Source organism: Echinops telfairi, unplaced genomic scaffold (assembly GCF_000313985.2).
Source record: "Echinops telfairi isolate 266 unplaced genomic scaffold, ASM31398v2 ScPeMD7_2565;HRSCAF=3150, whole genome shotgun sequence".
NCBI lineage: Eukaryota > Metazoa > Chordata > Mammalia > Afrosoricida > Tenrecidae > Echinops > Echinops telfairi.
The window spans coordinates 7,364,051-7,377,446 of NW_022106463.1; the positions used below are offsets into that span (position 1 = coordinate 7,364,051).

Here is a 13,396-nt window from a genome sequence, read left to right on the forward strand (position 1 = left end):
CAGCTCTTTCCTCTACTTCCCTTGATTTTCCTCCTGTCACACTCTCTCTGCAGGTCTCTCTCTCTCTCCAGGTATATTACACACATGCACACACACTGCAGGTGTACTGCACATGCAATCTGAAGAGCAGATCCCTAGGGTACATGGGGGGAGGGGAGAAGGGGGCGCCCTTCCCAGTGCAGGACTTCTAAGCCCCCAGGGATGCACCACCCTCTAGAACCAGGGTTCACAACACTGCCTCGTGACTGGAACCACCTGGCTCCCCCCCTTGGAGATTCTGGCTCATCAGGGAGCAAGTAGCGCAGGGAGCTGTAGTTTCCCCACACCCCCAGGTGAGTCCAGTGATCAGCCAGGTTTGGGAACCTGGGAACTAGGGCAAAGGTTCCCAAAAACTCCTTTTCGGGGGTAAAAATGACTCCGTGCCCTCCCTGGTAATTAAAAACATTCATACTATAACCCCTAATCCAGGATAGGGAGTAGTTACCTGCTTCTGCAGTGCACACACGCAAGCACACACACATCCAGACATAGCTAAGATACCCCTCTGTCCCCCATTTAGGACTACCACCTCTGAAGGCAGCATTTCCATCTCTCTAGCCCTCCCACTGACCCCTCCTCCCTCATCAAAATATCAGTATGAGCCTCCTCCAGACTCCAACCGTGTTCCCCCGAGATGAGTTTGGGGACAAAATCGAGTCTAAAGGAGGAGTGGAGATGAGGTGAAGCTTCCCACCAACATGCCCTGGGCAACCGGGCTGCCCTTGGAGGGAGGGAGTGGGACAGCGTGACAGTGTCTTTGGCAGAGCGAGACAGCGAGATCACCCGTGCATGGGTGAACGACTGAGTGAAAGAAAGGGACTGAATGAGAGTCAGACAGAATGACAGAGGGCACATGCCTGCGTGACTGACTCAGGGTGGGTGGGTGAGTGAGTGGGTGAGTGGGTGGGTGAGTGAGTGAGTGAGTGAGTGAGTGAGTGAGTGAGTGAGTGAGTGAGTGAGTGAGTGAGTGAAGGTGAGCATGACAGATGCATTCTTGGCCTGGACGAAGCCCTCAGACCCTGTGAAGGGCTGGAGTGTGTGGCAGGGTGCGGTCCCACCCATGTGGGGCACGGTAGGGAAGATGAGGAGCGGGACTGGGGAGAGGCCAGCCATGGAGGCAGCACTGCTTCGGGGAGCCCACTAGCCCCACACTCTCATAAATCAGGTGAGCCAAAGAGGAAGCGGGTAGGATGGAAAGGAGAAGTCAGAGAACTGGCCAGAATTTGGTGAACCATCTCCACAATTTTTTTTTATGTGTGGGCTATTTCCCCATATTTCAGGCATACTCAAATATGGGCCATACAGCCTACTTCCGGTTGTTCAGAAACTGGCCTATTGAAGGGCAGTTGTGTTCGCCTTCTCAGTTACAATGAAGACACAATACTTCACGACTGGGGAATCAGGGTCACAGCACAGTTTGCAGGTTTTTTCAGGAGAGACCAGACCCTGAAGAATGACATCAGGCTTGGTGAAAACGACCACCCTCACCGAGCTGGATGGAGAGTGTGGCTGCACAAATGGCACCAACCTAACAACAACTGTGAGGGCTGCAGGGCCGGCGGTGCTCCCGTCTGGGGACCACAGGGAGGACTGGGTGGCACTAACAGTCACCACAGCAGGGCCTCGGATGCAGGGTCCCACCAGCAGTGGGAGAGAGAACATTCGCGGTGTTTGCCAAGATTCACAGCAGTCTTCTCTGACAACTGGACCATCTGACGCATAGGGAGGGTGCCTGTGTAAGTTGGAATTTGAAAGGTTTGGGGACATCAGCATACAGTGACCCTCTGTACATGCCGGACTGAAACCAAAGGAAGTGACTTCCCCGAGCTACTCAAGGTGCCCTTTGCACAGTCTGTCCAAAGTGGGCTCAAACACTTCAAGTAACCTCCAGGTGGGCCTTTCTGCCAAATGCTGTGGCCGCGGGTATCAGGATGGGAAATGGGCCTCCCTCTGACCTACAGCTCATTAGGACATCGCAGCAGTAGAAAGAGAAGCTGAGCTGGATGTGTTTCTACAGTTACAGAGAAACCAGGACATAACTAGCACAGTCGTAGAGCCTGTCGGAGGAATTCTGGTCCATGGGCCACAGGGTGGTGGTGGGTGCCATCGAGTTGGTTCTGAGCCACCACGACCCTAATGCAACAGCGCGCGCACAGCCGGCCCAGAGGGGCGTGTGGCCCCGAGGCACTGTCTTATCTGGCATGGCAAGGGCACACCTGTGTGAACCTGGGAGGAGGGGAGGCGAGAAGCAAGAACAGGGAGGGTGGGAGACAAGGGCAGACACCTGGGGGTTTGCAGATTTAAAGACAGGCAGTCTCTGCGCCCTCCCCAACTCCCCGCAGGGCGGGGCAGCCACTTCCCTGCTCGCCTGCCTCCTTTGTGAAAGACCAAGAAGAAACTGCTGTCTGTACCACTGACAGGGTGGTTAGGAATCTCGTCTCTTCACTCTCTCCTGGGCCTGAAGCTGCTGCTCTCAAAGGGCCTGGTCTCAGGCGGCACTGTGGAAATCTCAGCCATCTTAAGCAAAAAAAAAAAAAACGTTTTTGAGTATTTCTATTTTTATCCTGAAATTCTGATTCCTTACAGCTGGAGTACACCAAGCACCCACCTGGCCGGCCGCGAGTTCTCCCTCCAGTCTGCAGGTGGCAGTGTGCTATCTTTTGCTCCCCCTCCTCTTGGGGAGGGTTCTGAGCGGAGGGGGAGATGTGCATCCTGCAGCTTCTTGGCTCAAATGGACCCTGCTTTGACGTGGTCTTGTTTGGGAGAGAAACCAACAGGGCAACTGTTTTGATACCGAAAATTAACAAGTGTCTTTTTGAAATAGAGAACCAGTCCCTCTGAAAATAAAAGAAAGAGGCAAATATTGTTCTACCCACAGTCCTACAGAAGTGGGGTCTACTCGAGAGCAGACAGGTCAGTAGGTATGGGAAGGAGCGTGGGAGTACATCCACAAAGGCACACAGGTTTGAAAAGGATATTTTCACATGTGTGCATTTACTTCTGTTGCAACCATACCATGTATATACTCGAGTTTAAGCCTACCTACCCAAATGTCAGCCGAGGCATCTAATTTTACCACAAAAACTGCATTAAAAATGTGCTGAGAAACTCGGCTCATACACGAGTATATGCGGTACCCATGAATATGGCACAGCGCACAGGAGGCAAAGTGATGACGACTTCTTAGACATAACAGAAGTCCCTGAAGGACAGAGCTGCCCTTTAGACATAACAGAACTCCCTGAGGGCCTGGGGAGTCAGGATCACAGCCAGGTCAAAAGGTACCAACACAGTTCACAAAGACAAAGTGATACCTCCGACTTGGGGGAGCAGCGGCGGGGTCTTAAAAGCTGGTGACCAGCCATCCCAGGTGCAACCATTGGGCTCTCACCATCTGGAGAAAGTGAGCGATGAACATAGAAAGACAGGGAAACCGGTGGTCCAATGGGCCAAGGGACCCCACCCATCTCCCCCACCCTGGGTCCAGAAGAACTGGATTAGATGGTGCCTGGCTACCACTACCAACTGCTCTGAAAGGGCTCACATTAAAAAGCCCCAGACAGAATGAGAGAAAACGTGGAACACAACTCCGAACTGTGAAAAAGATGGGACTCCCTGGTCAGACAGGGACAGACGGCCCTCAGTCAGCCTTCAGGTGTGGACCTGAACGCAGAGAGAAGGCGTGGCCTAGAGAGCCCTGGCCCAACGACCAGAGGTTACTGGGTTAGGAGAGGAGGAAGAAAGGAAACGAGAGGGGATTGCAATGGAGGCTGTGGAATCAGAATGTGTGTCAGTTGTCACGTGGAAGACTGATACTCTGCTCTGCAAGCATTCACCTCATTTACAAAAGAAAGTTTTGAAAAGCAGCAGCGGTGGCGACAGCATGCTCTCAGCAGAGGAGGAAGAAGGAAGTCATGACGAGCTCCCACAAGAAGCAACTCGATGATGCTCACAGGCAAGATCGGGAATGCCATCAAAGGGAGTGGGAGTCAGTCAGCTAGCCTTAGCTCCAGCTGCAGCTAAGACCAGCTGGGTTGCCCAAAGGAGCCCGGGTCCCGCAGTGGATTTTGCCAGTGGGTTATACCCACAAGGTCAACAGTCAAGCCCACCAGCTGCTCAGCAGGAAAAGATGAGGCTTTCTGTTCCTGTAGAGATGACAGCCTACTGTGTGTCACATCGGAAGCGATGCGAAACGGGGAGTTCAGCTTTGGGATCGCTTACTAGCAATAAGGCCTCTTTCCACACCACAATCTCCCTGTTTGTTCATTAGGTGAAATAAGCTATCCGTGTTGCAAAGACCTACCATGACAGCCAATATCAGCTGCCCACTGCACTGTCTCTCCATCAGTGGGCAGGCCAGCCAACCGTGGAATGCTGTGGAGCTGCAGAAGTCATAGCCGGCCGCAGGGACTGAGAAGGCGGCAATGCGCTGTGCTAGAGGAGGGGGTCTATCCAGAGAAAGAGAAGGTGGAGAGAACAGGGCAATGGAGAGTCCTATGACTAAGTGGATTCCGACACACAGTGGCCCTGGAAGACAGAGAAGAAAACCCCGTGGGCTTTGAGACTAGCTCTTTGCAGGAGCAGCCGGCCTCACCTTTGTCCCAGGGAGCAGCTGGTGGATTCCACAGCTGGCCCTGAGGTGAGCGGCTCAAGGTGGAGCCCATCCAGCCACCAGGGCTCCTGGCTGAGTCTCAGACATTGCAAATATGCAGCCTTTGTAGAACCTGGGTCAATACACACAGCTATCTGAGACGAGAAACCTCTGGGCCTTCTACTCTGCAGATAGTTCGAAAGAGTAAGTGTCCCCGGCACCGGGGACCCGAGGAGAGGAAAAGAGTGAAGGGACTTGAGTCAGCAGCCCTAAGCATGCCTTGGTCAGAGCTCTGGGCTCGCCAAGGATGGCCAATTGCAGACGGTCTCAACAAAATCCTGGCGCCACCAAACCAGACACAGGAGAACGGGTGGGAAGGAAAGCAGAGATCGCCATAGAAGTCATTCTAAGGGTCTCCAATGGGGAGCTCCCAAACAGTGCCGGGGCCAGGCGGCTATGGGTGAGGAAGCGTGTCTGCCCCACGCGCAGTGGAAACAGAGCGTGTTGTTGGGTCTCTAATGAGCAGTTCTTCACTTGGGGTTCTGGAGACACGCTCTGTCTGCATCACTGCCTGGGGGCGGGGTTTGGTGGGCAGGCCCTCTTCCAACACCAATCCAGTAATAAAGGGCTCCTGAGAGCAGGCCGAGGCAAGTGGGCATTGCGAGAACAAGTCAGACAGAAACTCTCAAGGCAGGCCCTTCTGGTGCTGCCCTGCAGCCCTCCTTCTGGTTGCTCATCTGGCTCTCAAAAGTTGAAAAGGGCCAAGCTGCTGGGTCAAGAAGCGGCAGAAAGAAAGGCATTTCAACGTCACTATCCAAGCCACGGTACAGGATGGAAAAGTACCAACCTTACAAATACGGCCATTCTGCAAAACTGGCAGTGCCGGTCCGGAAAATGGTGGGTGCCTGCTATCCTCCTGAGGCCAGGAACCAAGCCACAGAGCAGGGAAGGGCAGTCCCTCTCTAACCAACTCCAGCTCCCGCTGGCTCCACTGCCCAGCACAGCACACCCTGCAAGTCACCTAGCTACTTGAAAGACGATTCTTCACCCAAGAGTTACAGTTTCTCTACCCCACAAAGCATTAGTTATGCACGCACTTAAGGCAGCAGGTGGCACAAGGTGACCAGCTAAGAGGCACACTAACGAACCAACCCTGCCTTCGAGTTGACTCAGACTCAGAGTCAAACTGCCCCCTGTGAATTTCCTGAGGCTGTAACTTTTTACACGCGCAGACAGCCTCATTTTCTCCCTGGGAGCAGCTGGTGGGTTCAAGAACTACTGATCTGGAAATTTGCAGCTCACCGAAAGAGTTTTTGGGTGTGTGGTGTACAACTGCTGTGTATACATTATTTTTCTTACACAACAGAAAGACCCAATGCCCATGAGTTAGTTCTTAGTTACAATGAACCTTCAGGCCAGAGCAGAACTGCCCCTGTGGGTTTCTGACATCTGTTAAGGGAGCACTCTCTTCCTTCTCCCTCAGAGAGAAGGGTGCGTTTGAACAACCGACCTGTGGTGATCGACTCAGTGCATCACCCACACCACCACCAAGGCTCCTTGACCACGGCCAGAGGACTTGCTGGTGCAGCCTTTACTCTGCAGAGAGCAGGGCTGCACAGAGAGAGCAACGGGGACCAGATGGGTGTTTTCCAACCTGTCAACAAGAGACTAACAACACGAGGCACTTTAGGGCTGTGGGATGTGGGCGGTTACTAAACTGAGCTAATGAAGTGTTCCTCAGGTCCTTAAGTAAAAGTAACTATTTGAAGCATAAGAAAGAATCACAGGTGAAACATTGAACACAGATGACACCAGTCTAATCTCCATGTCTGTACGCAAACCTAGTAACTCAGTTACCCTGTCTAAAGATAAAGCCTAACACTCTAGTGTACATTCTTACCTGCATAGAAAGGTGTGTAAGATGAGCTCAAAAGAGGTGTTTCTGGACAGGCCTCTGGGTGCAGAGGGCCCATCTGGGAGCACCCACCCACACCCACACACACACGCCCATGATGCATCTGCATGTTCCAGAATTCCAGTCCCCACATCCCATGGCGGTGCCAGGTCCACTTTCAGCTATTCTGAGAACGTTGGGTTACAATTTACTCTCATTCTCTTCTTATTAAACCTAAAAGAGAGTTGGAGCCCTGAGTAAAATCCCTCCCCAACTGACCTCTCCGGCAAGACCGAGTCAGCAAAGCAGCCTCGCCCACGAGGCTGGAAGTGCATGGCTCTGCTTTCCACTCTCACGAGTGAGGACCCAGACCAGAATCCCAGTGGTGGCAAACACCCCCTTTTGCAATACTTTTGGGGACCCCGTGCCCAGGGCAACAGCAGCATTGCTGTACTATCTACAGTGAATGCAACAAAAGATTGGAAAACCCATTTGATACACCAGCAAGGCTGGTGGCCGAAACAAATTCAAACTTTCTACTTGTTACAGACTCTCCAATGTTTGTGGTGTGTACAGGGGGAAGGGCAGGCTTTGGCCAGAACTGTATTTAAAACACCAATTTACACTCGGAGTTTGAAAAGAGTGACATTTTACTTCTGACTAAATGGAACTTCTCCTTAACACAACTATCTATGTTATACAATCATCACTTCTTAAAAGAACAGAATCACTAGACTCCAAATTCAACTTGAACATCCTCTGCACGGTTTGGAAGCCACTTCTTCAGGAGCTGGCCGGGAGTTGTCAGAATTCATTCTCGCCCCTCAGTTCGTGCTGGGCCAGGCAGAATGAACAACTACACTGTCTCTACAGGGACCTGAGACGGCACATTACTGGATTTGATCTTTGTCTGTTTGTATACCATTTTCATTTTAGAATAAAAACATTCAAGAGGGAAACATGTGGAGCTTCCTGTTGCTCAGATTTCAAATAAACGGGGCTTCCTGGAAGAAGGCCCGAGAGCTCTGGAGCTGGGGCACGCCTAAACCCAACTGGGACAGACCCTGGAGGGAAAAATGACTTGAATGCACTCCCATGAGAGGAGGAGCCAGCGGCCAACACACCCTGGTGATTCGTGGATTAATGGGCCGCTGACCTCGCTCTGGCTGAAAAGAACAACACTGGTCCCCTACGTGGCAGGCAGCGGTCAAGGCTGAATCCTTGGTCCCCACCACCCCACAGACACAGGGTGCAAGCCAAAACGGCTTTCCAAAAACATCTAATGAAAACGTGTTACCTGTGCATTGTTCTCTGTGACTCTGTTCCACCAAACCATGTTGATGGGTACTCCTGATTGACAGCTGTCAGCCAGGCAGCCAAAAGTGTTCTTTGCTTTCCGTGCCTTTGACGCCATCGGAACTAGCCCCTCCTCCAGCATGCCCAGGCGGTACTTCCTTGGCTACGAAAAAGAAGGAGAGAGACCAGGCCACCCTAACATCCCTCCCTCTCCCACGCTATCTGAGCTAAAGGCAGCACTAACAGGGGTGGTGGGCTAGGAGACAGGGGACCCCTCTCAGACAGGGCCCCAACAGCTCAGCTCCTTCCCTCCCCCGCCCCTTCCCCCCTCTCCCCTCCCCTAGTCACCATTAGCCTACCAGGCTGAGCCACAATAGGCTACAAATGCTGTACAGAAACACACCGTGGGCTGATTTGACAGACTTGAGGGGAAGGATCTGAAATAGAGTAAAAGCTTTGCACACGTTCTTCCGTGGCACTTACCCAGTCTCACTGCAATGGGCAGAAATGTCTTCAGAGGCTCAAAAAGGCGGGTATATAAACAGAACAAAACAAAAACCTCCTCTGAGCTCCACCTTTTCCTTCTCTCCGGCATGCTACCTCACCGCCCCTGTGGCTGGCTGCCTCACGCCAGAGGAAGGACAGCCTTCAGGAAGGCGCTTTAAGGGTCTGGACCCAAGTTCATGGAAGCTATGCTCCTGCTTCATGCTGAGCATCCGAACTTGAAGTCACTCAGGGAAACCAACCACTTCAGACTTAAAATAAGTAAGTAAAACACTCAGATTTGTTGGTGTTCCAAAACAGACCACATACGCTGTCACTGAAAACAGCTACCAGCTCCTGGGCTAACCTCACCCTGAGGTCAGGAGACTACTGTCACCAGGCTGGTGGCTGCTGTGCAGAGGCCCGTGGTGGCTGCCACCAGCTCACACCGAGTCCCAGCAGACTGGCGATCCACCCTACCTCAGAGCGACAGCGTGGCTATCAATGTTCAGGGAATACTAATGCTCGGGGAGGCACCGAATTTAGATCCCGAAATAAGAGGAGTTCTCCTCTCCGTGTGCACTCATCAATTCCGTCACGAGACACAGTCCCACTGCGAGGACAAATGCCTGAAAATTAAGTTCCTTCCTATTGTAAAGACAACCAGTGGAAGGAGACGTTGAATTTCTCAGCCTGTGGAAAGTACCCTATGCAAGCTAGCCCCTCCACTCCAGAAGGGCGGGCCGGGTCACACTAGCATCAAGAAAGGCAACTCTTCTGACTGCCCACCCCCAAAGTCTAGTGGTTGGGTCAGCTTTTTAAGGTTTCCACATTTCCAGCTCTTCCACAATCTTGGACTGGTTCAATTACACCTCAAGTCCACACCAACAGCAACTGTTGTGGGGTACAGTGGGGGTGACAATTACTTGCAGCCTCATGGTCCAGGCTGTGGGGCCACATTGTAGCAAACGGGTCCAAGAATTGTAAAGCAAGCTGTTTCTGGTAGCACCACTCTTTGTTAAGAACTGAAGAGCAAAGTCACAGAAACTCAGGTAGATCCTGATAAAAAAGGCCTTTCCTCATTTACACCATACTCCAGATGATCCCAACCCCATCAGAAAAAAAAAAGGGGGGGGGGGCGTTTAACATATCACAGCTTACTCACCTGCCCCCCAAAAGCTACCTATCAAACAGAACTAACGCGAAGAATACCTACATTCCAGCTTGAAAGCAATACAGTCGTCACTGCTTACAGTGGTCTTCTCTAATTCACAGCCTTGATCCAGTCACTACGCTTAACACAATTTGCTTTCTATATGAGAACGCATTTAGACGGTGGGAACGAGGGTTTTTAAATCAACCTAATGTATTACTCTCCCTCCCCACTCGCTCTAATGATGTAATAATAGTGCTTGGTGAAAAGGGTTTTGTGAAAAGGGATTCATTACTCCTTTCCTTCAACAGCATCGACAGAAAGTCTCTCAGGTAGAAGAGATTTCCAGACACATGCCACTGTACACCTTAGAATAAACTCTCATCCAAGAGCAGAATCCTCCGAGTAATACTGGACCCCAAGACCACAGCTATCAGTATCACTGAAAATACCACCGGCAAGCACAGAAGGCCAACCAGGGCCTAAGAGACGGCAGCCACAGACCCGTGACGGGAGACAAAACGCACACACATCGATTCGCTGTACACAGTGCACAACAGCACAAAACCTCACCCGTAAGCTGACTTCCAAATTATCCAAGCTATTATTTGCTTTAAAAAAAGGACATTTTCAAAAAAAAGAAAAAGGGCATTTTCACCTAGACATTTAAACACTGACTTAGGACTATCCTAAGAACGTGGACTACACAGATGAAGTAACACCTTTCCCGTGTCACCTAGTAGGTGACGCACAAACATAACTCACTATGACATTTTTACAGAAAACTGCCTACATGGCCAAGGTGCCAATCGGGCAGACGTCACAGGACGGCGAGACCACCTACAAGGCCACTGTCAATTTCTCATGAGCTGGAACAACAAACGAGCTGCAAGTACTTGCCGGGATCTTCAAAAAGTCTACGGAAACTGTGGTTTACAGATAGCCACATAACTTTTATACCAAAATAAACATGGGCCATATTGTTATGACATGTGTGAGCAGGATCTAGTTTGAGGCACTGTCGGTGCGACAAGAATCCTGCAAAGACAGAAGCAGGAACAAATATCACATTGATCCCAAAGCTTCGATAGAATATGGTGAAATCACTGAGGCTCTACCGAGAGTGTGGGGCCTATTTGCGGACAATTCCTCCAAGAAATCAGTGTTTTACAAACAGATCATTCATTTTTAAGTAGGGACGAATGATGTTGAAGATGAAGATGAAGCCCGCAGTGGTGGACCAGACAGGCCACTTCACAGGGAACAGCTCCTTCTGCCTTGTGCCCTAATTGAAGTGTCCTGGCAACGGACATCGGGGACAACAGCCAACACCACAGACATCTCACAGAAAGATTCGGCTTGGTGGGTGCCACAATGGGTGCACCAGACCAGCTGCAAGGAAGCACAGAGCTTTCAGGGGGGAACTGAAGCGCGTGGGAACATGATGCTGAAGCAGTTCTTGGAAGAACAGCAACAGATGAAACACAGCTTTCGCAGAGTGGTCCTAAGATAAGGTGACCAGACATCCCGCTTTTGGTGGGACAGTCCCAATTCTTAACAATGTTTCCCACATCCCGTGGCAGTTTTAAAAAGTCCTGATTTTTGGAAAGAATGCATGACAAGCTAGGGTATACGGTTTTCGGCTGCCATGTGGCTATTTCGCCAGGATATGAGTTTTATCAATGGTGTCCCGCTTTACCAATGTTAAAATCGGGTCACCTTATCCTAAGACGAAGCAAAAGCAGGGTGGCAACAGTCTGACAGGAGGCTGCTTGTTGCCTTTCTGAAGGGCCCAATAACAATAGCACCTGCTTCCTCGGGGAGTGTTCTGGGAAGCTGAGTCAAAGCTTCAGCAGAAAAACACCCCCCAAAGTCTCACAATCAGCCCTTTGGATGGGAAATTGCCATGCTTCTTTGCCCCCACCCCACCACCACCTTTTGCAGTCTTGATTTGCCTACTTCTGTTTTCTTCTTGTTCCCTAATCCTAAAACAATCACTAAGGGGCACACGCTCTTCTTCAGTTAATAATGTAAAAAAAGACTCTTAAGACGATATTCTCGGTTCCTTAGGGGGGAACTAAACAGTTTATCATCGTTTATAAAAGTATCGTAAATTCGATGCAGTTTACATTGAGAACTAAGTCTTAGTTTTTATCCTTTAATCCTATTTTTCCACAAACAATTTGAAGTCCCCTCATATATCTTGTGCTTTAAAATGGAACCAGAATAAAAGATGTGGAATAATAAAATGTCATACCAAAGTTATCAGGTATCTTGAGTGAAAGTAAATATAAGGGTTTTGTTGGTATTTTCCATCAGAAAAGTTAGTTCCACATACACTATCAACTGTAATAATCATAAGTGTTCACATTAATCTCTGTAACAGTAATCACACACACCAGCCTCCATAAAAGCACTTGTTATGGACTGAACTGGGTACCACACTTGGCTGGGTCATGAATCTCAGTATCATGTCACTCTCTTCCATTTGTGTTCTGACCATTTATCCGTGTTGAGAATCCTCACGTCTAGGATGGCAATAAGGGAGAATCAGAGGCAGTTACATGCAGAAGACAGGTTATATTCTCAGTCAATCTCTTCTGAAACACAGAAAAAGCGAGTAAGCAATCCAAGAGGTCAGAGGTCCCACTACCACCAAGAAAAGAGAGTGGGGTAGCATCCTCTGGAGCCAAGGTCGCTGTGCTGGGAAGCTCCTAGACCCAGGGGACGACTGATGCCAAGACAAATGGAGATCTCCAAGACACGCTGGGTCCACCAACACGAAGGAAAAACAAGGGCCTTCCTCCTAAACTCCCAGGCAACAGAGAGGAAAAGCCATTCCCTGTGGCTGGCGCCCTGAATTCTAGCCTGCTAAATGGTGAGACCCTGACAAGATGGATGGGCACAGTGGCTGCAATGATGGGCTCCAGCATAAGAACCACTGGGAGGCTGGCGCAGGACGGGCTGGTGATTCGTTCTGTCGGACCAGGGTCACTCTAAGGGGGAACCAACTCCAAGGCACCAACAGCAGAGCAAACTGTGAGAGCAGAAATGTCTGCTCGACCCAAGCCATCTGCTTGTGGAATCTACTAGGGCAGCACCAGAGAACCCAGGCCATTGGTGCATCCACCACCTGCTCCCTTCTGCTTTCACTGACCTTTGTACCCTAGGTCAGTCTTGAAAAGAAGCAGGCATCTAAAGACGTGCTTTCTGCTGTAATTAAACTTAAGCCAAGACAGAAGTGCATCCAAAGGCAGTATATTTCTCAGGGGTCATGAGGAGGGGCTGGGGGAAGAGAAACTGATACTAAGGGTTCAATAGAAAGCAAATGTTTAGAAAATAATGATGGCAACATATATACAAATATGCTTGACACAACTGGTATATAGATTGTTATAAGAGCTGTAAGAGCCCCTAATAAAATAATCTTTTAAGAAAAAATTTTAAAACGACATCATACCGCGTACTTCATACCCACGAACGAATTTGTCAGTCATGATTCGGTGGCATAGGCAACATTATCATGCCCACTTGACAGATGACTGAGGTTAAAAGAAGGGTAAATAACTTGCCTATGGTCTCACAAGTAACTCCGGGTCCAACTCCAGGGCTGGTATGCTTAACTCTCTGCCTGCAAGTCAGAGAAACCTAACATCCTCTTGACGTGTGACCAGCTGAATTATCGCTCCAGCTACTACTGAGATGATCCAGCACAGATTCCTCAAGGGCGCCATCTCTGAATTTCAGTGGGAAGGAAGCGACCAATGAGAAATGAAGCTGCAAAGCGGGTGAATAAGCAAATGTGGTGAAGAAAGCTGATGGTGCCCGGCTATCAAAAGATATAGCGTCTGAGGTCTTAAAAGCTTGAAGGTAAACAAGCGGTCATCTAGCTCAGAAGCAACAAAGCCCACATGGAACAACATATCAACCTGTGTGATCA

General features: G+C 50.1%; 1 protein-coding gene across 7 annotated transcripts in view; it reads right to left on the reverse strand.

Moving 5' to 3' along the window:
• Positions 1-13,396, reverse strand: part of PAN3 (poly(A) specific ribonuclease subunit PAN3) — a 94,124-nt gene that overhangs the window by 69,470 nt on the left and 11,258 nt on the right. For 2 of the 7 annotated variants that reach the window (XM_045294017.1, XM_045294018.1), the window contains exon 4: positions 2,451-2,556. The exons of 1 other annotated variant lie outside the window; for it this stretch is intronic. In XM_045294017.1, the coding sequence (XP_045149952.1) occupies positions 2,451-2,556 (106 nt within the window). Of the gene's footprint in view, positions 1-2,450; positions 2,557-2,647; positions 2,727-4,342; positions 5,810-7,821; positions 7,984-13,396 lie in introns of those variants that run through there. 4 more of the 7 variants (XM_045294016.1, XM_045294015.1, XM_045294020.1 and 1 more) reach the window with 3 other exon arrangements.